The sequence below is a fragment of the Daphnia pulicaria genome, chromosome 2 (assembly GCF_021234035.1).
Source record: "Daphnia pulicaria isolate SC F1-1A chromosome 2, SC_F0-13Bv2, whole genome shotgun sequence".
Lineage (NCBI taxonomy): Eukaryota > Metazoa > Arthropoda > Branchiopoda > Diplostraca > Daphniidae > Daphnia > Daphnia pulicaria.
Genome location: NC_060914.1, coordinates 11,585,762 through 11,610,372, shown reverse-complemented (window position 1 = coordinate 11,610,372; position 24,611 = coordinate 11,585,762). Strand labels below are relative to the sequence as shown.

At 38.8% G+C, this 24,611-nt stretch overlaps 3 protein-coding genes and 3 long non-coding RNA genes across 8 annotated transcripts; 4 read left to right on the top strand and 2 right to left on the bottom strand.

Moving 5' to 3' along the window:
• The first annotated feature begins 1,738 nt into the window (after positions 1 to 1,738).
• On the top strand, positions 1,739 to 3,370 carry LOC124326402. Of its 3 annotated transcripts, none has more exons than XM_046785192.1 (4): positions 1,739 to 1,919; positions 2,019 to 2,060; positions 2,130 to 2,403; positions 2,475 to 3,370. In XM_046785192.1, the coding sequence occupies exons 1-4, from the start codon at positions 1,821 to 1,823 to the stop codon at positions 2,951 to 2,953; spliced, it is 894 nt and encodes a 297-aa protein (XP_046641148.1). In that variant the 5' UTR covers positions 1,739 to 1,820; the 3' UTR covers positions 2,954 to 3,370. The 3 variants fall into 3 exon arrangements, with proteins under 3 accessions (XP_046641148.1, XP_046641147.1, XP_046641149.1); XM_046785191.1 differs by having other exon boundaries at positions 2,007 to 2,060; XM_046785193.1 differs by lacking the exon at positions 2,019 to 2,060.
• Positions 3,371 to 3,962: 592 nt separating this feature from the next.
• Positions 3,963 to 4,252, top strand: LOC124326887. Its single transcript, XR_006915934.1, has 2 exons — positions 3,963 to 4,039; positions 4,105 to 4,252. It is a non-coding gene; the product is annotated as an uncharacterized LOC124326887 (long non-coding RNA).
• A 1,326-nt stretch (positions 4,253 to 5,578) lies between these two features.
• LOC124326827 lies at positions 5,579 to 6,596 on the bottom strand. Its single transcript, XR_006915874.1, has 3 exons — positions 6,408 to 6,596; positions 5,827 to 5,923; positions 5,579 to 5,740 (listed from the first exon to the last, which is right to left on the bottom strand). It is a non-coding gene; the product is annotated as an uncharacterized LOC124326827 (long non-coding RNA).
• A 368-nt stretch (positions 6,597 to 6,964) lies between these two features.
• LOC124326770 lies at positions 6,965 to 24,256 on the bottom strand. The gene is made up of 17 exons (XR_006915812.1): positions 24,206 to 24,256; positions 23,938 to 24,097; positions 19,582 to 19,686; positions 17,822 to 17,958; positions 15,659 to 15,779; positions 15,484 to 15,568; positions 15,322 to 15,412; positions 14,762 to 14,886; positions 11,756 to 11,899; positions 11,594 to 11,675; positions 11,437 to 11,530; positions 10,236 to 10,283; positions 9,128 to 9,240; positions 7,865 to 7,995; positions 7,706 to 7,791; positions 7,546 to 7,633; positions 6,965 to 7,176 (listed from the first exon to the last, which is right to left on the bottom strand). It is a non-coding gene; the product is annotated as an uncharacterized LOC124326770 (long non-coding RNA).
• On the top strand, positions 16,566 to 17,651 carry LOC124326563 (glutamate [NMDA] receptor subunit 1-like). The gene is made up of 4 exons (XM_046785466.1): positions 16,566 to 16,701; positions 16,791 to 16,919; positions 16,984 to 17,132; positions 17,215 to 17,651. The coding sequence occupies exons 1-4, from the start codon at positions 16,672 to 16,674 to the stop codon at positions 17,459 to 17,461; spliced, it is 555 nt and encodes a 184-aa protein (XP_046641422.1). The 5' UTR covers positions 16,566 to 16,671; the 3' UTR covers positions 17,462 to 17,651.
• On the top strand, positions 20,627 to 21,929 carry LOC124326311 (carbohydrate sulfotransferase 11-like). The gene is made up of 2 exons (XM_046785059.1): positions 20,627 to 21,094; positions 21,157 to 21,929. Exons 1-2 carry the CDS (start codon positions 20,723 to 20,725, stop codon positions 21,841 to 21,843), a joined length of 1,059 nt encoding a protein of 352 aa, XP_046641015.1. The 5' UTR covers positions 20,627 to 20,722; the 3' UTR covers positions 21,844 to 21,929.
• Positions 24,257 to 24,611: the final 355 nt, after the last annotated feature.

The window sequence follows — 24,611 nt, the reverse complement described above, 5'->3', positions numbered from 1 at the left end:
TCACCATGGCGCAGCCACCAGAGTGGTGATTGCAGTCGCAGGCCGATGCCGTTTCAATCACGACAGCCACGACGACTACCAATAGCAATACTTTCATCTGCATCAGATCAATCATACTTTCTTTAGCCATACTTTCAATTTTACAAAAATTGTAGTTGAAAAAAAAATTCAAAGATTAACATACCATTTTCTCCATTTTTATTTTTTAACTACGTCGTAAAAAGAGGTAAAATAATGGCAAAATTAGAATTTAAAATCAAATTCAGTCGTCTTGAAAAATTGAATTACCAAGAGAAGTTTCACTTACGGCTCTCAAATATTATAGGAAGGCGTCCTGGTGATTTCTATCGTCTAACTGTAACCCAACTTGCTCCTTTTATACGTGTACACCCCCTAGAAGAACCCACTGGCAATCGATATCGAAAATTATCCATCAAAGGATGTGGAATACTTTCTGGTAAAACGTTTCCGTTTTGATAAAAAAACACGGTCAAAATAACACGTCGACCACACGTGAGGTTGACTTCAAATCAGTTATAAGCAATATTCAACCGCTAGCTGAATAATTAATCAATTTCAACCGAGGTTTTAATAGAAAAAACAAAGAACCAAATAAATAGTAGGATACGATGAATATTTACATTTCACGTTGAACCACATCCACATTTTTTATTATGAAGGATACCACAGAAAAATGATTTCGTCTGAGACGCATTTTCAAGTGATTTGCGCTGATACAATCAAGCAATTTTTTTTTTTTTTACCGGTCGTTTGCGGTTAAAATTATGAACTTGAGCCGGCGAATACCCCGTGACTGAACTATCGGCGTCCCCTGGTGACAGTTTCACATCGTGATGGAAATCTAGCGATGCTTATTCCTAGTTCGCTGAAGCCTGGAAACCTGCTGAACTCCTCTAACCAACCGAGTTGAACTCTGCACCTACAAAATTCTTAAGCAACGACGATTTAATCTAGATCGATTTAATCTGCGCTATTGTGTCGGTTTGCCCAGGCGGTTAGCCACAGTAGTTTGACAGCATTTGATAGCTATAGAAGAACCTGCGCATTTCTTTAAATCTCGTGGCGGGTCCCAATCAGAACGATTCAAATTTTATCATTTCAATTCCTAGCGAGAAAGAGGCGAACTGCTGGAAATAATCGGCGGATAGAAACTCCAATATACCGACGAGAAGTAAACTGAATGGAAAAGTTCGCTAACGTTTGGGCAAACAATAAAACACCGACAGATCGATTTTTAAATAAGGCACCAGATTCTCTGTACCATTGTACCAAGTTAGCGATGAGAGAATTTCAAAAGAATAAGACGAACATAAAAATGTCCAGCATACAAAAAAAAAAGCCACAACCGCAGTGTACACGATAAACTGCCCAAGTGTTTTCGGTTTACATCAATTTCCCCCCAGAGTGCTGGTTTGTCGGTATTTCGATTATTCAAAAGAAACCGAAAACGAAAACAAGTATTTTGAAAATTGTGAAACCTTGCCACCTTGGGCTGGGAAACTGCACTGCATACGGTTTGAACAGGAAAATATGGTCAGAAGAGACTCTAAAAGAATTGAAACAAACAAACAGGGTTTTCCAACAAAATGTTTGCATTGCTTCCCACTCAAGTGTGCAAAACACCGCAACATCTGCGCCAATACAGCAAGTAGCTTTTTTGACTGAATGTGTCATCCATAACCAACTTGTTCCGCACATAAATGGAGGTGAATTTCCAATAAAAAAACCCAGAAACAAATGAAGCGCATCACGAAAAACATCAACTCAAAAGGGAGAAGAACACGACTCTCTTATTCAAAATGATGTACGGAGTCTTTTTCGTATTACTTTGGACTTTTGCTCACGCAGCTATCAGTCTTGACTTGGAAGAAAAATTTCATCAACTCCATGAAAATTATGTAAGAAATTCCAGCTCGACTGGTCTAATATTTTCTTTTCATTTTGTCGTTTGAAATGTTAATTTTCTTTGAAATGTTTTTCAAAAAATACAATTCAAGGATAAAGTTCTAGCTGAATTGAAGGAAAAGGATCAACAATATGTAAGTCAATTCCCTTTCCATTGCTACACCGTGCCACTAATGCATTTCCTTTAATTTTACGAAATCAAGAAAGCATTAACGGCCAAAGTCAATCAACTGGAAATAAAATTACAACAACAAGAATCCTTAACAATGGCCACGCAAAGCGAACCGAGTGCCGGCCATAATTCAACCAAAGTCCTTCGCCAGGCGACTGTAAAGGTGCCAACTTCATGCCTGGATGTCTACATCAACGGACAGACGACCAACATGGCCACACCTTTAAGCGGAATCTATTTGATTATGGGTCCCAAATTCGTCGAAACTGTTTTCTGCGACTTTACTAAACTGATCACCGATCCCAGTGAGTTGAATGTTTTCTGCAAAAATACTATGCGCAATAAAACTCAAATTAAATTTAATTGAATCAATTAGGCTCCCAGAGATGGATCGGATATGCCGATATCAAATCGGCCCCCATCTATTTCTACGTTCAAAGGAACACCCCCTTCACCGCCACCAATATTCCAATCCCGTTTCAAATTGAGCGCGTTAACATTGGGGGCGCCATGGATTTGCCATCGGGAAAATTCACGGCGCCTCGAGACGGAACCTACTTCTTTTCCTTTGCCGGCCTTGCGCAATTTCCAAATTCAACGAGTAAAGTTCACTTGAAAATAGCTCTTTACTTTAATGGGGCTTATGTGGGGACGAGCGAGTGCGCAGAAACCAACACCGCTGGCCACTCGAGTACGTTGACGCTTCAATTGACGCTGAATTTGCAAAAGGGAGTTCAAGTTTGGTTGCAGATCTGGGCTATCACAGCAGGAGTTTCACTGTGGGATTCTCGATATAACCACACTCACTTTACCGGATGGATTCTACAGGAGGAAATCGCTAATAGCCTTTTGTAAAATCGGGAGTGACGACAGAATTATTCAAATGAAACCACGAAAATATCGAGAATGAATTTTACAACCAATAAGAATGTCTTTTGTGAGGAAAGAAATTGGCGATTTGTTAAAAGAAAAAGAAAATGTCAGAATAAAAAATAAATTGTGCGTCATGTAACGCCCAAAATAAAATCCCGATCGGACCATATCATACGAGATATTTTTATCCCCAAACACATGATTAAATTTTTAAACGCGCCTACGTGCATTCAGCTAGTAAAATCCGCAGTATGCCATAAATAATTAACCTTTGGGCGATCATTATCAATAAATAAGCCACAACGCCGTATTCAAATTTTTCAACCCGGCCCTGTGTTTGGTGTCAAGTCTCTTATCACGTTAATTCCCAACAAGTGCTGACTCGTTTGAAATTCGAAACCCTCGAACGAAAGAGAATTTCGTCCAGATTTTGTCACGAAACAAGAGATTGACGTCAATGAGCAACAGCTGAAAATGACTAAAGACCAGTGATACTTGTAGCGGGATGGGGATAAATAAACGGCTAATGTGACTGCTGATAACATTTTATTTTCTGGAATAGTATGTGTGATGTGATAAGCAGATTGTGTGTTGTGATGAAGAATTTAGTTTTGTCGGAATGTTTTAAAATTAGTCGGATATGTGAGGACTATAACCACCGCAGTCTCCATTGGCAAATTCGCACGCCTCTTTTGAATTGTCGGGGTTTTGGCACAGAAGGTGGTTGTGATCGCTGCAACTCACTTGACGACCTCGGCATATCCACGCACCTATGTAAACGCATTTGCAAGCATGGCCTCGTTTGGCTGGACTCACGATATGGCAGCCACCCTTTTTGTAATCGCAGTCGCAGGCCGACGTTGTTTCGAGTACGACAGCCACGACGACTATCAAAAGAAAAACTTTCATCTGCATCAGAGCAATCAAATACATTCCATTTTACAAAAATTGTAGTTGGAAAAAACAAATTTCAAATTTTGACAGACCATTTTCTCCATTTTTGTCAACTAAGAACGTCGTAAAGAAATTTAAAAACGGCAAAATAAGAATTCAGAATCAAATTAACTGGTAAGATATGTTTAGAAATTAAATTACTAAAAGAAATGTTTACCTACAGCTCTCAAATATTATAGAAAGGCGTCATGGTAGTTTCCATAGTCTAACTGTAACGCCAACTTGATTCTTTTATACGTGTACACCCCTCGAATTGATTTCCAAATTATCCAACAAAGGATGTGGAGTGCTTTCTGATGAAACGTTTCCGTTGTTATAGGAAACGCGGTAATTCAAATCAGTAGCAGACAAATTTTAAACCGCTGATTAATGAATTAATTTTAACCGCGGTAAAAAAAAAAAAAGAACCAAACATGTTCACGTTTTACAATTTTACCAAACGCAGCTGAACCGAAATACATTAGATATGTGGAAAGAAAAGATGCTATAACTGACTCGAGCGCGTTAATTTGATTCAGAATGGTAAAAAAAAAAATTTTAACTTGTAGACAAACGATTTGAAATAGGCTGAAAAGCCTATCCATTCCACCATGGTGACTCCGCTCATCACACATCTCCACAGGAAGAAATCGCTAATAGCCTTTTTTAAAATCGGGAGTGACGACAGTATTATTCAAATGATATTAAGAAAATATTGCGAATGAAATTGACGATCAATAAGAATTTCTTTTGTGAGGAAAGAAATTGGCGATTTGTTAAAAAGAAAAAAAAAATGTCAGGATAAAAAAGGAAATTTTGTGCGTCATGTAACGCCCAAAATAAAATCCCGATCGAACCACATCACAAGTGATATTTTATCCACCAAACGGATAATCAAATTTTAAAACGCGCCTACGTGCATAAACAGCTGGCAAAATCCACTCCGAGAAACAAGCAAAATTTGTTCCTACCTTATCTGCGTTGCTACGTTGATCATCGATCCAGTAAATGGCAGCGACTGGCACCGGAGAAGCTCTCGATTTGAACATGATTGGCATCAGGAAAATCAGCGTCAGCACAGACTGCACAGTTACATCACATCAAGAGATGCAATGTCACAACCTGCAATCAGAAACAGACTAAATTATCGACCGCCGGAAATATTCTCTGTCGCTATGAATAATGTCGACGTTTTGTTAGGCGTGTCTAATGGCAGACTGATTCAATTGAACTAAATTGATTCGCGTCGAACTCGACTCACTGATGACTAACGTAATATTCAGAAACACAGACATGACAGTTTGTGAACTGAATAGAACAAGAGCGTCAGTTTGCTGCCAGTAATTTAGTGTGCTAAGATATCGCCTGTTACCGACTGTTACTACAAATGGAGAAGTACTCATTTCAAATGCTATCTTAAGTTCTATCGCTACGCAAAACTGCGCATCCGACCGACTCCCATTTCCGCTGAAACTTCTTTTTTCCGCCAAGAAATAGACATACTCATTGATAATTATACCAAGCAGGGTTTACTGGAAGGACACAGTCGTCTGAACTAGCAACATCGACACACCGCCAGCAGAAAAAACTCGGTCGCTAATTTACTCTAATGTTTTCCTCACCTTGTTTCCTGTGGTTTCTCGTCGACATCAACGCTGGATTCTCTCAGTGGTCGCCACCTTCGAGTCGTCTGGGTAATATAACATTAAAATTAAGTTTTTGGTATCAACGATTTCGCAGATAAATGACGTCACCTTGCGATCCACTCCAGCCGCTTTGGAGTGGCAACCCCAAAGGATTGTCGGGGGCGTCGTCCTCGATTACCTGTCGAATCGACTAAATTTCACGTAGCAACAACATCAAATTAATTATCAACAATTTGCAATTTAATCTACTTCTTTATTTAATTTTCTTCTTGTTACCTTATCATTCTTCTCCTCCACAGGTACGAAATGGTCCGAGACACGGAGAACAGACTGGAGCCACCGGCGAATGGAACGGGACGGGATCAAATTATTTCTATCAAAAATCGAAATCAGATCCGACGTATTCAATTACAGCCACACCCATAATCAAATGTTAACTTTGGAGATGTTACCCATTGTGAAGCAAGCAGTCTACATTAATCTTGGCTTAATCAAAGATTAAGCTGATCGCAAATCTTAATAAATCAACAATGTGAACTTCAAATGATTGACAGCCCAGTATCGTAGTAGACTGGCGAAGCAATTTTTCGTACCATTTGCACCAGTGAATTAAACAGTAACCATCACAGTCGTAACATTAACCTGTCGATCACTCTACTAAATCAAAAAGAAGTTATCGTACTTAGAAATAGCCTAGCTACTCTCATCTATTGCTGAACTTGTAATGGACCCCAAAGAGTAGACAAATCGCGATAGCCAAAAGAAATCTTTGGGAACTGATACTGAAGACATCCGAACATTTAAAAACATTATCACATACGGGAAACTAACAAAAATAATTTGCTCGTTTTTCTTACCTTTTCGTGTTTTTCCGTTGATATTATGACGCCCGTTGTTACGATGACAAGCGGACGAAGTGGTTTCTCACCGCCGTTGTTGCCAAATCCGTTATCGCCACTTCGTAGCATCTGGATAAAGCATTAAGTTTGATTATTTTTAAATTTTATGTTTAAGTAAAAAAAGCAAATTATTGTAAATGTTGCACCACGAACAATAAATAAACTTTTGAATTTCAAGAATTTAATTTCTTTCAGGAACAGGAAATCGATAATTTAATATCATTTCTTTGTCGATCGATTAACTGATCTAGGTCAAACTCTGTGAAAGTCCATATCCCAAAATTTAAGCAACGCCCGATGAGGATGAGAACGAAAAGTCTATGATGCTTTCTGACCACATACCATACTGTTCCGGTAGCGGCAATATTTAATCATTGAATATTCATTCATTTAAGATCTTGTGCAATATTAAATTTGGTCTTGAAAATCAATACTGTTCAGCGGATTGCTCTGGAAACTATAAGGCATCTCTACATTTTATACGATATGAATTCTATTTGAACTCACCTTCGTCCTTCGTCCGTTCTTCCCCAACCGCTGGCGCCCGAAAAGTTTTTTGACCCGAGGACTATTTTCAACTTGAAGGGTCGAGGCAACCCATAGAAAATGAAACGCCGAATAATTGATGGCCAAGGAAATATTCTCCCACGTCGATAAGAAGGTTTTCTTATGAATTGATATTGCCAAACTATGACTCGGCAATTCCGTTTGGACCATTTATGTCCATCTGAAATTCAAATAGAGCATCATAAATATATTCATGTCAAACTATGGTCAGCTGATCGCCCGATCCCAATTTTGAAACCATGAATAACACAACAGCGTCAATATGAATCCGATTCCAATCATTTGGCATACTCACAACGCTACCTGCCGTTACTATAAACGACGACGTTCTCATACGTCCGGCTGGAGTCTTATTCGGTCCCCACAGCTCATCGACTAGCTTGTTGGTGACGCGGGAAAATTGTCGCTAAATTCCAACGAAGGAATTTGCATCAAAAGGAGCTTAACATAACAAATCGCAACATCATTTTCGCTTATCTGATAGCAAAAAAGGGATCTACCAATAAAACATCAGGAATGTTTTCGTTACCTTTCTTCCTGATGGCCGTTATTTTGACTTGTGGGTTTACGTCGACATCCTCGCTGAATTCTCTCAGTGGTCGCCACCTTCGTGTCATCTGGGTAATAAACATAATGAATTAATGATTCACATTAATTGTAAAAATGATTTTTCATAAAAATGACGTTACCTTTAATTTATTTCAGCCGCTTTGGAGTGGCAACCCCAAAGGATTGTCGGGGCCACTCAAGGGAGGTGTCGTCCTCGATTTCCTATCTGCTCGTTTAAATTTCACGTAATCAAAATTGAGTTTTCAATACTTTGCAAATCACTTAATTTCTTTTCTCACCGTATTATCCTGGCATCTGCCACAGGTACGAAATGGTAAGAGTCACGGAGAACAGATTAGAGCCGCCGGCGAATGGACGAGGCCTCTTCAGCTACTTGTGGGATCAAGTTGAGTCTCACCACCATTTCCTCCTGTTGAAATTAATCGTAAATTTTAATAGAAATTTGTCCATCGTAGCAATGTGATTTTATCATCCAAGATGTGGTGCCGACAATTCAACGCAATAAGATGGTTGACTTGACAACCTATTGGATTTACGGGATTTTAACTTTTCTTTTCCCCGTCTCTCACGAAACGGTAAACATCAACGGCGTCGCAAAACCATTTCAGTGGCCGGTATGAAAATTCTACCCAATGTCGTTATAAATTTGAAAGTCATAATCAAATATTCTATTCAATTTAAGGTTTGGCTGGGACTTGGCCTTTCAATTCTGTTTGTTATCTCAATTTTAAAGTTGACGCAACACGCCTTAAACTATCTTCCCGCAAACTGGGAATATAAATCCCGATCGAAAAAAGGATCGAGACAACTAAGAAACAGAAACATTTTGCTTGTAGCCAAGAAAAAGGGCGGAAACGAGTACCTTTACGTAATTGGAAATCTGCTGTCACAAGGTTCGTCATAATTTGAAGCTATTTGTTATGATAGCAAGGATTGAGGAGAAAATTAACTTTAAATAAAAATGAATTAGGTATCCCTTGTCAATCAAGTCGGCTGCCATTTCGTTTGGTAGCCGGGGTTTGGACAGTGGTAGCTTTCTTTTTCGTCCAGGCGTACACCTCGACTCTCTTCACCTACATCGTTATGCCGGTTAATCGCCCGTTAATAACTTCAGTTTACGACATTCCGGACAATCCTGACATTAACGTCTTTATCGAGATGGCGGGAATTCCGGATATTTTGCTTTCGGCAAGTTAATTCAAATACAATGTTATTTTTTTTTTGATCAAACAGCTTTAACTTGTTGAATTTTTATTTGAAATTGATTTGACAGTTGGTTAACGATACGGTCCTGTTCAGGACGCTGAGAAAAAGGATCGATTCTTTCCCTAATTCCCGATGCAATTTAGCATCGCATTGCATCAGTTCAATAAGACCCGGAACGAAAAACGTCTTTTTTGCTGTAAAATGTTTCAAGCATTTTTACTCGATTGGATTAACAACTAGTGTTCGGAATTAAGCTAAATTAGAAAATAATCATGCAAAAAACCCCAAATTCAACTACAAATTAAAACGTAATAATTTGATAGGTGAAAAATTACCTCAAAGACGCAATCAACGCAGATTTCAAAAGAACTGGAAAATGCAATTTGCAGATGACGAAAGACGGCTTATTCCCATCGTTTGTCACCTTTGCGCTCCCGAAAAATAGTCCCTACACAAAAAGTATTAGCAAAGGGTAAGATACAAATTCACAAATCCATACGGTTATTGCCTTAATCTTCTTTGAATCTATTTTCTTTTGAATTGTAATATTTTATGCGCGTAAAAAAAGACTGTTGGATCTGCATCAAACTGGGTTGATCGACTTCTGGGATACATGGTTCCGCCCAACGTCTCCGCAATGCACGGGGGACATTAAAAGTGGATCCAGGAAGTCGGGAAACCAAACCTCAGCACTTTCCCTCAAAAATTTGACTGGGCCTTTTATAGTCTTTGCTGTTGGATTGAGTCTTGCATTTTTGGTTTTTCTTTTCGAGCAAATGTTTTACTATTACTAAACCTGTTGTAGCAATCAAGCTAGGCGTCACTGGCTTGAAGTAGTGCCCATTTAATTTACCAGTTTTTCAAAAATTGAGCTGAAAATGTCGCGCAATGGGCAGTCAATAAACGTTCAAATAATTTGTTGTTACTTTTACTCGGTTATTAACCTCAAAACTTGACAGCTAATCTATAATAAAAACTAAGGCGACTTTAAATGTAAACATTTTAAATCGATCCATTCGGAAGATAACAGTTAGACTGAACCGAGATAGGTGGCACTTGCAAATTGAAACATTTGCACGGAGCATTTATAATCCTATCAATGGGGTTGGCTCTTTCCCCTTTTTGGTTTTCCTGTGCGAGAAAATTCTACTGGACAGAAAGAAACGTCCAGCACACTCATTCGGGGCTAACCAGAGCATTTGTTGATATTTTTTATTCGATTAACTTTCACATAATTTTGTAACTATCCAATGTCCGCTGGGTAACGACACCCGGGTTGCGGCGGATACAATATACAGACACAGAATTACAAAGTTGTACGCGATCCTGAACAGTATGCATATGGACTTGAGACGAACTGATTTGACAGAAAACTACAGGATCTCTGGATACAATTGATTTTGTGATATCCAATCCAAGATACAAGTGAAAAGGTGTGCCTACCTTTGTCTGCGGTGCTATGGTGATCATCGATTCGGCAAATGACAGCAACTGACACCAGAAAAGACGAACATTATTTTTCACAAGGCAGCCATGTCAGCCGGGGAAACACCCTCTTAGACAATCAATGTTAAAGTGCACTTATAAATGTTGAACGGCAGCAAAACAATAATACGGATATTCCATTTAGACCTACAACGGAACGCTTTATTTCTATTCGAAATTGATTCGTATTCTATACTAGATTCACTGATCGCAAATGATCAAGAGAAAACAGGGCAGGCGTGACATTGCTAAGACAATGAATAACATATTAGTGAATAAATCCTGTCAGAAATCGCTTATTCCTCTACTGCCGCTACTGCCACTGCCGTCGCTACCACTGTACCCACTGTTACTATATAAACAAAGATGTCCTCCCATATACGTACTGCTGGGCAATCTTTAAGGTAGCGCATTCAACTGATATCCCCGCTGAAATTCCGTCAAGGAATTTCAAGCTGAGTTATTTATTCAAAGAAAAAGGGAAAATCGGTTCTTCTAAATTCTTCTACCAGCACAAAAAGGAATGCAAAATGATTGACTCTGTTGAACTAAAAATTTTCTAGAAAAGTACCTTTTTGGACCGAATATTATCTCGCGCACCGAGGTCAACACAACAACTTGCGTGGTTCCACAGCCTAAAACTAATTATCGAATTGATCGAGCACAGGATATAATCTAAACCAACCCTCCCACGCAACGAATGTTCCAGTGTTCTACTAAATATCTAATTCCGCAGTCCAACGAGAGCATTGCTTCATGTCGTTCTGAAACTGAAATAGATCAAAATCAATGGACTGGCGTTGAATTAAATGTGTTCGTCCAATGCCGGGAAGCACAGACGTGCATTTTGTGGAAATGAATAACACAACAGCGTAAGTGTCAATCTTCCGCCAATCATTTGGAGTACTCTAATACCGCTAACGACCGTCACTATAAACGAAGAAGCTCTTCGTATACTGCAGTACAGTCTTCGGACGTTTCAACGCACAAACAGACATATTAGTGAATCGGGAACAAATCCCGCGTAACAAAGTCATTTGCATCGCGTGATAATAGAGCAATAATAATTGGAATTAACTAGAGAACCGCGCCCATTACATCTGTGCTTCGCTGACAACATAAAAAAGAATGTGCTAATAATCTAAAATGTTTTCTTTACCTTATTACTTTCTGTCGTTTGTCACCATTTCGCCCTGTGGTTTCTCGTCGTCATCCTCGCTGAATTCTATCAGTGGTCACCACCTTCGTGTCATCTGGGTAATAAACCGACATGATTCACTTTTTGGAATTAAGATTTTATAGGAAAATTACGTCACCTTTGATCCATTTCAGCCGCTTTGGAGTGGCAACCCCAGAGGATTGTCTGGGCCACTCAAGGGAGGTGTCGTCCTCGACTACCTATCGAATCGATTAAATTTCACGTAAAACAAAGAGAGAAAATGAGTTGTCAATACTTTTCAAGCCAACTGCCCTTTTACCTCATCATCCTTACACAGGTACGAAATGGTCCAAGTTACGGAGAACAGGTTGGAGCCACCAGCCAATGGACGAGGACTCTTCAGTTACTTGTTTGATAAAGTTGAGTATGCCTTTTGATTCTCCGTTTGACTAGCTCAAATTTCCTGAATAATTGAGAGAAGGAAACACGTTAACTTACTGAAACACAAGTGATGAAATTGAACTAATAATTTTTACACAGTGAGCTGAGCTTACGTCTAGTATAGACTTAACACAAAATACTATTCAATTAATTTGTACACTTTTTATCAAAGCAATGCGATTTGATTATCTACGACGTGCTGTCGACAGTTCAGCGCAATCAAATTGTTGATTTGACAACGTATTGGATTTACGGAGACAACGGTTTCCTGATTCCCGTGTCGGGAGAAACGTCAACGGCAACGAAACGTCAACGGCGTCATCAAACCGTTTCAATGGCCGGTAAAACGAATGAAAAATTGTGTTGGATATCATTATTAGGACCATACCATTATTCTTAAACTAAGATTTAAACTCTTATAAAAAAAAATACATCCAAAGGTTTGGCTGGGAATATGCGTATCTGTTGCTTTCGTTATGTTGGTGTTGTATTTAATGCAACACTGCATACCAGTAAAACATCTCCTCGCAATTAATGACAACTGGACGACCCGCAGCGGAGGCAATCCGAAATTCGCCACAGAGCGGATGGAAAACGAGTACCTTTACGTCTTGGGAAATTTACTGTCGCAAGGTTTAACTTAAAACAAGTGATATAAAAGATAAATCCTACTGAAGTCCTACAATCTTATAGGGATCCCCTTCAAATCGAAACGCTTATCTTTCCGAATGGTGGCCGGTGTATGGACGCTGGCCGCATTCTTCTTCGTCCAGACCTACAACTCGACTCTCATCACCTACATAATTACGCCAGTTAACGTTCCTCTTATGAGCACAGTCCAAGACATCGTTGAAAATCCCAACATTTATGTGTTTATTAAAAAGGCGGGAGTTAGTGACACTTTGCTTTCGGTAAAATTAAATTCTAATTCAAACTAACTGTCGCATATATAAAATTTCCATTTTAATTCACAGACGTTAAACGATTCGGGCATGTACACAAAACTACGAAAAAGACTGGACTCTTCTCCGAATGCCCGGTGCAATTTGACGTCAGAGTGCATCCGAGTAATCACTCCCGGATCAAGAAATGTTTACATCGACGTAAGATATTGCGAAAGTCGTAATACGATATTGTTTCAGATTACTGTAATAGAAAAGAGCATGAACCCCAACTAATGAATAGGGGACAAATTACCTCAAGGACGTTATCAAAGCAGATTTTCACACGACTGGGAAATGCAACTTGCAGATGGCAAAAGAAAGATTCATTCCATTATTTGTAACATTTGCGCTACCGAAAAGTAGTCCCTACACTAAAAGTATCAGCCTCGGGTAAGACTAAATTTCTCCTAAATTGCTCTTGTACGCAAACATGTTGAAAATCTAAAATTTGATTTTGCACGTTTTCAAATTAAAAAAAGACTAATGGATCTGCACCAAACTGGGCTGATCGACTTCTGGGACACATGGTTCCGCCCAATGCCCCCGCAATGTACGGGCGACATCAAAAGTGGAAACAGGAAATCGAAAAACCAAAATTCGTCGCTATCCCTCAAGAATTTGACTGGACCATTTTTGGTGTTGGCAATTGGAGTGAGCCTGTCTCTTGTGGCTTTTATTTTCGAAAACATCTTTTCGATTCCTGAAAGCCATCGTCGTCGACGACGTAGAAAGTTGCAGCAAGAACCACCAACTAATAACGCCATCGAGGTTTCCCCCTACATTGCCGAAGAAGAAACACCCACATTCATCCTTGACTGAGCTCGACGACAATTATGCGCACGACTACAATTAATACTTCTACAAGTAATCAAGACATTTAACTCTGATCAATACACTCAATTAACACGAAATAGCATTTTGTTTAGTAAGTATAGGCTTATTGAAATACAAAAGCTTTGCAACTAAATTTTAACAAAAAACTTTACTTTTATCACTATCGAAATATTTTTCAAATCTCGTTCGAGTTGAACAGAATGACGCAACGTAGAAATCATCTCAAATCTACAAGGCCAAAAATTGTGATTCTAGCAACATGCAAAAAGGGTCTTTTTTCATTGACTACTGGCCAATCAATACAAAGAAGCCATATTAGAGTCCCATTTGCACCAGTGAATAAAACATTTGACGTCTATCATCCATGGACCTGACAATCGCTCTACACGAGTCACGAGGTTGCATAGCTAATATTAGCCTAGTTACGGTACTGTGCGGTATTTAAAGGTCAAAAGATTTTCTCATATATCGCTAGGGATCTAATGATCTACCGCGGGTCGTCACAACAAAACTGACATAGGCGTATATGATACTTAAGTTGGGAGAACAATTTTAAAAGCCGAAAGAACATTATGTAACGTCGTTTCTTCGTTCTGCTGCTGGTAGTATTTCAAAATCAAAATTCGTCGAAATTGAAGTTTTATGGTAAAATTTTCGCAACTGCTATCAATAGGAAGGCGACGAAATTCCATTTCTCCCATTGGAAATAAACAACGATAAAAATGGACAAATTTCAGCAACTTTGTAGGAAAGAGACCGTTCAAATGAGGGCTACAATTATTTGGAGTTCTATGCGACCCTGAACAATATGCATACGGACCTGAGAGCGGGTATATTAGCAGAAAACTACGGCGTCTCTACACACCCAATGATACGGGCATATGAATAACTTTTGAGAACGAATAGCTAATGATAATTTTCGATCAGATGTGCTGTTATGGTATCAATATCAAGACGCACGAATTTTGAAAAGTATAGTTCCCTGAACAGTAATTCATATGGACTTGATACAATAATTAAGGATTTAACAGAAAACTACCGAGTCTCTTGGTACATTGATTTTTTGATATCCAATCCAAGATACAAGTGAAAATGTGTGCCTATACCTTTGTCTGCGGTGCTATGGTGATCATCGATTCGGCAAATGACAGCAACTGACACAAGAAAAGCCGAACATGATTTGTTACCAAGGCAGCCGGGTCAGCCCAGGTTATTCCATCAAGATGATAACCTACAATTAGAAAAGTATGATTATTATATTGAACGCCGGGGAAACATCCTCTTACGCTATTAATGTTAGAGTGCACTTTTAAATGTTGAATGCCAGCCAAACAATGATAAAGCTATTTCATTTAGGAAAACAACAGAACGCGCTTTATTTCTATTTGAAATTGATTTATATACTAAATTCGCTGATCGTTAAAGGTCAATAGAGAACAGGGCAGGCGTGATATTGCTAAGACCATAAATAATATACTAGTAGATCAATCTGCTGTCAGATTTCGCTTATTCCGCTACCGTTACCTACTGTTACTAGGTCTATATAAATGAAGATGTCCTCACATATATACGTACTGCTGGGCAGTCTTAAGAGTAGCGTATCCAACTGATGTCCCCGCTGAAATCAGCTGTCAAGGAATTTTAGAATTTGCAATGATTTCTTTACCTTTTCTTGTTTGGTTGGTCATAATTTCAACCTGCAATTTATCGTCGACATCAACGCCAGATTCGCTAAGTGGTCGTCACCTTCGTGTCATCTGGGTAATAAACCGTTATGCTTCACTCTTTTTAGTAGGCCTACTAAAAATTTTCAATAAAACTACGTTACCTATGGCTATTCATTCCAGACCCTTTGGAGTGGGAATCCCAAAGGATTGTCAGGACCACTCAAGGGAGGTGTCCTCCTCGATTATCTATCGACGCGATTAAATTTCACGTAACAAAAAAAAAAAAACGAAAAATGAGTAATTCTGTCTAATTGAAGTTTCGTTTGAAATATTTACCTCGTCATCCTTGCTCCCTCCACAGATACGAAATGGTGCGAGTCACGGAGAACAGGTTGGAGCCATCAGCCAATGGACGAGGACTCTTCAGCTACTTGTTCGATAAAGTTGAGTACCTGTTCTTTTATTCAAATAATAATAATTGTTAAAAATACCTGATACATATCAATTTAAAATGTTATTAAATATTTCTACTGTTCAGCACTGAGGAAACAATTTAGTCTACGCGTTTATAACGATAAGGTCAACATACATAAACAGTAACTACATTTTTAACGAATGCATTATCACAGCAATGCGATTTGATCGTTCAAGATGTGATTCCGACGGTTCAGCGCAATCAGATTGTTGACCTGACAACGTACTGGATTTACGGCGATTCAGCTTTTCTTATTCCCGTCTCTGATGAAACGGCTAATATTAACGCCGTTATCAAGCCATTCCAATGGCCGGTATACATGTGTAGAATTACTCTAAATAATAAGCGGGGCTTTTAATTCACTTTCAAAAATCCTATTCAAAAAGGTTTGGTTGGGACTTTGTGTATCGATGGCATGTGTAACGGTAGTTTTAAATTTGATGCAAAGCTACAAATTACATCATCCAGCAAATTGGAACAAACGGATCCAATCGGAGAAGAAAAGCGAAAAATCCGGACAAAATCATTTAATGTCCGTCAAGGAACACAGAATTAACGAATACCTTTACGTATTTGGCAATCTACTGTCACAAGGTCTAATTTAGACTTTAAGTTTTATTTTTAAAATTAGGCACTTAACTTTGTAGGTAAATGAAATAATCAAGTCTTGAAATCTTTAACACTAGGAATCCCTTTCAAATCGAAACGGTTAGCTTTTCGTTTAGTCGCTTGCGGTTGGACTTTGGCCGCTTTCATCTTTGTTCAGACCTACACCTCGACTCTTTTCACCTACATAGTAACGCCAGTCAATCATCCGTTGATTAACTCAGTCTACGACATTTCGGATAAATCTGATATTAATGTATATACTAAAATGGCAGGGATTGTGGATACTTTACTTACAGTAAGTTTCAATACAATAGTGAAAAGATTTCACCCGATAGAGGTTTACTAATGATTTAATGATTTAAAATTGATTTCAATTGATTTCAGTCGATTAATAATCCGGACTTGTACTCAAAACTACGAAAAAGAATCGACTCTGTACCCAATTCCCGATGCAATTTAGCGTCAGAGTGCTTAAGTTTAATTACACCCGGATCCAGAAACGTTTATCTCGACGTAAAATGTTCAATTAAAAAAATCTTCAAAATAAAAAACAACTTTAAACGAAAATTTATAATAGGTGAAGAATTACGTCAAGGACGCAATCAAGGCGGATTTCGAAAAAACTGGGAAATGTAATTTGCAGATGGCAAAAGAAGGATTTCTGTCATCGTTTGCCACCTTGGCCCTACAGAAAAACAGTCCCTATACTAAAAGTATCAGCCAAGGGTAAGAGAACTTGACTGCAATTCGGAAGGATTAAGCAAAATGATTTATTCCTTAATCAATTGTTTTGGTACAAAACAAAAAGACTGTTGGATCTGCATAAAACTGGACTGCTTGACTTCTGGGACACGTGGTTCCGCCCAATGCCTCCGCAATGTACGGGCAACATCCAAAGTGGACACAGGAAAGCAAGAAACAAAACCTCATCACTTTCCCTCAAGAATTTGACTGGACCGTTTATCGTCATTGCAGTTGGACTGAGTTTTTCTTTGTTGGCTTTTCTTTTGGAGCACATTCTTTGTGCGCAAGAGCGAAATCAAAGCCCCACGTAGCAAGTTACAGCCCAATTCCGAACCAAACATCCCATATTTGAAGTGTCATATTAACCCGTTGAACCGAACAGTTATATAAGATACCTGCGGGCCAAACGACTAATAGAAAAATGGCGCAAAAATAGTAGCTTAGAACTAGCAAGTTCCTTAACGAATAAAATCCCCACGTCTACGTACGTAAAAACACTATTGTTCCCAAAAATGAAACTATAAATGATGCACTGGGAAGACTAAATAAAGTTTGGCATTTGGATCATAAAACTCACCACTTTCAACTAATTTTTAAGGTTCAACAACTTGGAGTTTAATTAAGGAAAGCGTTCTCCCAAAACAGACTAATCAAGTAAAGTTGGAACTTACTTTGTCCGTGTGTTGCTGCGTTGCTCAAATATATACTACCAGTCCAGCAACTGCTGGCAAAGGGAAGGTTATTCGGACCGAATATTATTTGGCGATAAAAGGTCTAGTCAAGACAACAACTTGAGAAATTCCACAGCCTAAAATCGAAAAATTAAATGCCAACATTATTGATTGAGCGGGAAATCATTTAAACCAATCCTCCGGCGCAATGAACGTTTCAGTGTTCTAATAACGAATTTAGACATAATAATAGGAATAACAAAGAAGAACAGGTAAGGTCACAATTTTTCATAGCCTAAAGTCAAGAAATGGGAATGCCTTAATTATAAACCGTCCGAGAAGTAATTCTAAACCAATTCTCTAGCGCAATGAATGTTTAAGTGATCTAATAAATATTTGATTTCGTTGTTCTATACGAGCATTGACTAGTATATCTTTCTGAAAATCAAATAGGGCACAAATCAATTATTTGACGTTGAAGTAAATTCATCGATCGTACAATGCCGGGGAACACATGTGCGCATTTTGGGTATACACGCATAGAGCACACACCAATCTGCTGCCCATCATTCGGAGTACTCAAATCCCGCTGTCGACGCTCGCCAGATAGCCTCAAAACACTACAAGAGTGCATCCGTCTTATCACACCCGGATCAAGAAATGTTTACATCGACGTAAGATATTTCGGCAGTCGTAACACGATATTGTTTCAGATTACTGTAATAGAAAAGAGCATGACCTAACTAATTAACAGGGGAGGAATTACCTCAAAGACGTTATCAAAGCAGATTTTCACACGACTGGGAAATGCAACTTGCAGATGGCAAAAGAAAGATTTATCCCATTATTTGTAACATTTGCGCTACCGAAAAGTAGTCCCTACACTAAAAGTGTTAGCCTCGGGTAAGACTAAATTTATCCTAAATTGCTCTTGTACGCAAACATGTTGAAAATCTAAATTTTGATTTTGCACGTTCAAATTAAAAAAAGACCAATGGATCTGCACCAAACTGGGCTGATCGACTTTTGGGACACATGGTTCCGCCCAATGCCTCCGCAATGTACGGGCGACATCAAAAGTGGAAACAGGAAATCGAAAAACCAAAATTCGTCGCTATCCCTCAAGAATTTGACCGGCCCATTTTTAGTCTTTGCAGTTGGACTTAGCCTGTCCTTTGTAGCTTTTATTTTAGAACAAAGTTTATCTATTCCTGAACGCAAGCTTCGTCGGTAATAAGTTACAACTGGAATAACCAACTGTCGTCGTCGAGGATTCACCCCACATCACAGAGAAAGAGAAACCCACATTCATCCATGACTGACCACGGCAGACGTTATTGCACACGATTAAAAACTACATATCTAAAAGAACAATCACAAAAACTGAAAGAAATTTATGAAAGCAGGTAATTCCTTCCTTTCAGCTGCTTATATAGTATTTCAAAATCAAAATTGAACAATAGACAAAATTCAGCAACTATGTTTGAAAAAGACTGTCCAAGAGAGGGCTACAGTTATGTGCAGTTCTGAGAATACTAGTTTCTGGACATGTGTTTTCAATTTTCTATTTTTAAAAAAAGATAACAGATGTCGAAAAGACTTTCTAAAACTTTTCACGTGTTCTGGCATGGTTAAGAACTATAGTGGGGTAATGGCAATGCTACTAGCACAACGGATGTAACGGTTAGAAAAGTTGTACCCAATAAACTAGTACTGTAATCAGACCACAGGAATACCGGAAGTAATTATTTGAAATTTACCTTTTTCGTTACTAGAGCTAAACTAGGCGTTTGGTTTTGTTGACTGAGCTGAGTCTGCCCCTGCTGTATTTCATTCAGTTTAACTTTCGACATTCACCAAATTTCCTAAATAATTTGGAGAAAAAAAAAGTTAATTAAAAGAAATTCATGAGAAAACTAGACTGAGTTAAGCACCAAAATATTATAATCTTCATAGAAACTAGGAATAACGACTCATATAGTGCGTATCCAATGGATTGAGACGTTCACACTTGAAAAATGTGTGCAACGTCATGCAGCAGATGGCACTTTCCAGCCTATTAGCATTAAAGTCTGTAACTTCATGCTATTAGTGCGCATCAACAATAAAAATAAACAATTTCTTTTAAAACAAAAATACGTCAGGAGCGAAATAGATTTCAACGTCATCCAGATGTTTCGCTTTTTGTCTTTTGGCGATAAATGTTCCAAATTTGGCAATAACTTGTGAAAAACCAAAATGTAATCGGAAATACAGTTGGCCCAGATTTTCAGTTGAAGTCTCGAAAGGATTCCACATTTCGTTTAATGTCGAACCAATGACATCTCAAATATGAAATTTATTTTTACAACTTTGGTGACTTCTAAGACTATTGTAGCCATTAACAAAATAACTAGTGGGATTTGGGTAATTAGATTTCAGATAAGGTTCGACATTTAACGGGGGAATTTCGCGGTTAATAAGGACTACAGTTTACCTCTTCTGATAATGCGCGGTTCAAAACAGTCAAATGTTGCAATCAAAGCGGACACAGCATAAAATAGCGCCTTAACATAAAATTTTAAAAAATCTCGTCTTTAGCTACAGAAGGTAACAGAACCCTTGATGTTACGTCAGCAGCTGCGCAAAGCGATGGAACGAAGAAAATGAAATGTCCCCGTTTGAATTTCCCGCCTTATTTCCCGAGTCCTTGTCCAATGTCTTTGCCACCTGCTGTTTGTGCACAGTATATAAATGGCCAGCTCAGACGGAATCAACCTAGTTATTCTCTAAGGCACCACCGGCCAGACAGTGCAGACGTCTGGGCTTCAAAGTTTGAACAATTAGAATTCAAAATTCCGACGAAGAGGAAAAAAGACAAACGGAATTTCCTTTTCTTTAACTGCACTACTTGAGCATGGAATGACACGACACCAATATAAAAACGGATGGCTAAAGTTTAGTCAAATTGGCGGGGTTTACAAAAATTTCAATCAAAATTTGAATACGATGAGAGCAATACCGAGATGTGGACTACACCAAATCGTCATCTGTTCCTTCGTCTGCTCTTTGTCGCTAATATTATTCCTCAATCAGCTGTGCTCAAATGACATCGGTTTGTCCCCTGGAACAGATTTCACGGCCGAGGAAATTACGCAAATGGAGAGGAAGAATTTAATCCAAGAGAGATGCGGAGAAACAACAACAGAGAAACAACCAAGACGCACAAAAGTCACCCCGGTGAGGTTCAAAATTGAAGATCGACATCGAGTCATGTACTGCGACGTCCCCAAAGTATCAGTTTGCACCATTAACCATCAATTTGATAGCAATTAAATTTTAGTGTTCTACTCTAGGTGGCCAGTACGTATTTGAAAGGACTCATGCTGGTACTTTCAGGCGTAGTCGAGTTCAACAACCTGGAATCTCGTTTTCCGAAATCGACTATCCACGAAAAAAATCCACTGCGAATGTTTGACGCCAACAATTTGGCGGATACTATCCAAAATGGAGTGGGCAATTTCACCAAATTCATTTTCGTTCGCCATCCGTTCGAGAGGCTCGTCTCTGCCTACCAAGACAAACTCGCCGGTGATAATGTGTTTTACCAAAAGGCGGTTGGAATAGCCATCATCAGAAAATACCGTAAAGAACCCAGTGCGCTTTCATTGCAAAAGGGTCACGACGTCACTTTTCCAGAGTTTGTCGATTTCATCGTCGACGAGTGGAAAGAAGGGCGGGTACCGCTGGACGTCCACTGGCGACCGGTCGTCGACCTATGCCATCCGTGTTCCATGGAATACGATTTCATAGGAAAATTCGAAACGCTAGACCAAGATGTTGATTATTTGCTGCAGACATTGAACGAAAGTGGCCTGACGAGTCAATTACTTAAATCGCCAGGTAACACGAAACCGAAAACGACTGCGACTTTGTGGAGCCAATCCATGAAAACGCTCAGCCGGAAGCAGTTGAATGAACTCGACAACATTTTTATGGAAGATTTTCGCCTGTTTGGATACCCACAAGAAACCACAGAATAATTAACCCACCCTTTTAATCATTAATTTATTATATGAGCTGTCCTACCCATGCTAATGTTTTTACTGATACTTATAAAAATTAAAAAATCTTGAATAAAATTTTGAAATAATATTCAGCCTATGCTATTCCCACCCACACACATAAATTCTTTAGTCTTTTATTTTTTAGAGATTAGAAAATGTCTTAGGCTGTCGAAATCTCACGCCATTAATGTTAATTACCTTTCGTCCCCATAACAGACAAAGTGTTTACGCCCAAGCTATACGACACGCAATAATATGAATTTTTAAATTGTAAGGACATTAACAACAGAAATGACAGCGGAATCCAGACATAACGCAAGACTCGACAAGTTTGACTGTTACTGACAGCTGTACCTGTTTTCTACTCAATCAACCTGGAATTAAACCGAATTTTCACCGTCGGTTGCATTCCGAATTGATTAACCACCATGAACAACTAAAGTTTAACATTTTCTATTGGTGGCATCATTTTACGAATTTTAAAAATAAAACGACCAAAATAGAGCCTTATTAAAACCTGTCTGGATGATTTTAATTAGTCTGTAAACATAAACTACGTTTGATGGTTGACGAACCAGATGTCCGCCAGTCGCCTATTACATACGGTGAGAATAAATCCCACGCTCTGTCGCTATTGCTTATGGAACGGAGGCATTTGTGGCATATGGTAATAGTAAATCGGGCTGTAGTAATGGTCAATCGTGTCGAGAACGAGCCATATACAACAGTACATTATGAAAGCCTCTACAACAAAAGGGATAGAACTATATGAGTGGAAAAAGGAAGCAGAAGGCAAACTAGTCGAAACGCCTTGTAAGAAAAGAAGAAACGTGTTGTTGGAGGAACAAATGAGATATGGCGATTCATAACAAATAAAATCTTCGGCTACACAACAACCACATTTCCAAGTTTTAGTTTAAACAATTGGGGTTCTTTTCTAGGAATTGCTTCTACCTTGAAAACAAACGCTACAGAACGCTGGCAACAACAGAAGGTTTGATTCGCTAGAGCAGAGATTAATAAAGCAAATTTCCCGCTAACAATACATAATTTTCAGCTATAGATTATTGCCTAATCTTTTTTTATTTCTGTAATTCCTCCACAGCTGTGTTCTCAGGCGTTGGCCATCCGCTGCATCACACTCGATTCACTCTTGGCCAGCAAATAACACTGGGTTCGTTCACCCACTAGTATACGGACACTTCCCCATGAAAACATCGGACAGCAGAGCGACATTGATAGCTAAGCTGAAAGAGATCTGTCAGCTAAACTACTGGTGCGAATTTTCAACCAAAAACAACCGCAATGCATTATCCACTAACAGTTTTGTACTTTTGTTGTTGTGACTTTATTAGCTACACACCGATTCTAAAAGCTTGCTAAAACGTTCAGCTACGTATTGGACTTGTTCATGCTGCTGGAAAAGAAACGCAATAAAGAACAATTTCTCTGTTCGTCTAATGTCCAGAACAAAGAACAGCAATAAAACGTACGACATCTTAACATTTATTGTCATTCACATGTTTCGCTTTTAAATTTTGTTTTCCTTCTTTCACTTGACAAGTTAATACCGCTAAAACGTGCGAGTATTACTTTGTCTTTGTAAAAATATGGTCGTTCTCATTTTTGCGACTCGCCGGGACAATGGACTTGATTCTATTCAACTAAATTATTCGAAGGTGAATAGCCCCCTCACCGAAACGAAAGTAAAACCCTTTTGGGGGAGATTTTAACAAAGAACGCAGTAACAAAGTAGGAAAGTACGAGAACATTTTGGCAAAGGACGATAGGCTACGGATAATTAAAAAACAAGTTTGTTTGCGGTCCAAAAAATGCGCGAAAACAACACAGCAACAGAAAAACGTGGGTGACGTGCATTAATGGCGGATTGAATAAAATTCCCTAGCTCGCAGTATTAGAATTGGATCAATTATAACTGGGTGTCTGCCAATAAGTAACAGATGGCAAATCAAATGGATACTCAAAGAGCCTGGGTACGTAAGACAGATCGGGAACAACGGGTGTAACGGTCAAAAATTGCATCGGGCAAGTAACGATCAAAAATTTCACCTTTTAGAATTAAAGTTATCAGACCAGGTGTTGCGTTGATTGGGATGAATGATGATCTATGATGTTCTAGAAATGTCGACGCCATCATCGACGGTTGTTGAGCGGACGGTCGTGATGATTCTGCTGATTAAATTTTCGTCATCCCTCAAGGTTGAACTATCTAGACGATAACAATAAAAATTTTAGCTCATTTGAAGTTTAACTGATTCAAGTTTACATAACATTCAGATAAACTTTAACGTAAATTATGATAAAACATGTGACTCACCAGGATTATAGGACACATGTGCACCGTGACGACGCTGAGAAACAACTGAACTCTGAACTGCATTTAGCATTTAGCAATGCTGCCAATTCACACTCATTAACTTCAAGGCTATTCATCACTCATCCCCCTTCTCAAAAACTGGTAATGCAAATGCCTCCGTCCCTCAGTCCCTCCCACCCCCATTTCACCACATGGCTGAATGATGCCAAGTCTGCCAGATGATGAACCAACTCTAACATTTCAGTACCAATCAAGCAAGTAATTATTAAAAAAAAAGAAAACAAAAACAAGTTTCGTTTTGTGAAATAGTTTTTTTCGTATTGACCCAAATTAGTATAATCAAAATATTCGGCCAAGGTTGCCATAAACATAAACACACAGTCACACATACTCTTTCTTTGGTCTT

Coding starts and splice junctions, on each gene's coding strand:
- LOC124326402 (XM_046785191.1), top strand. CDS start 1,821: ATGATGTACGGAGTCTTTTTCGTATTACTTTGGACTTTTGCTCACGCA. Junction 2,061..2,129: donor AGGAAAAGGATCAACAATAT/GTAAGTCAATTC, acceptor TACGAAATCAAG/AAAGCATTAACGGCCAAAGT. Junction 2,404..2,474: donor TAAACTGATCACCGATCCCA/GTGAGTTGAATG, acceptor TGAATCAATTAG/GCTCCCAGAGATGGATCGGA.
- LOC124326563 (XM_046785466.1), top strand. CDS start 16,672: ATGGCAGGGATTGTGGATACTTTACTTACA. Junction 16,702..16,790: donor TTGTGGATACTTTACTTACA/GTAAGTTTCAAT, acceptor AATTGATTTCAG/TCGATTAATAATCCGGACTT. Junction 17,133..17,214: donor ACTAAAAGTATCAGCCAAGG/GTAAGAGAACTT, acceptor CAAAACAAAAAG/ACTGTTGGATCTGCATAAAA.
- LOC124326311 (XM_046785059.1), top strand. CDS start 20,723: ATGACACGACACCAATATAAAAACGGATGGCTAAAGTTTAGTCAAATT. Junction 21,095..21,156: donor TGTACTGCGACGTCCCCAAA/GTATCAGTTTGC, acceptor GTTCTACTCTAG/GTGGCCAGTACGTATTTGAA.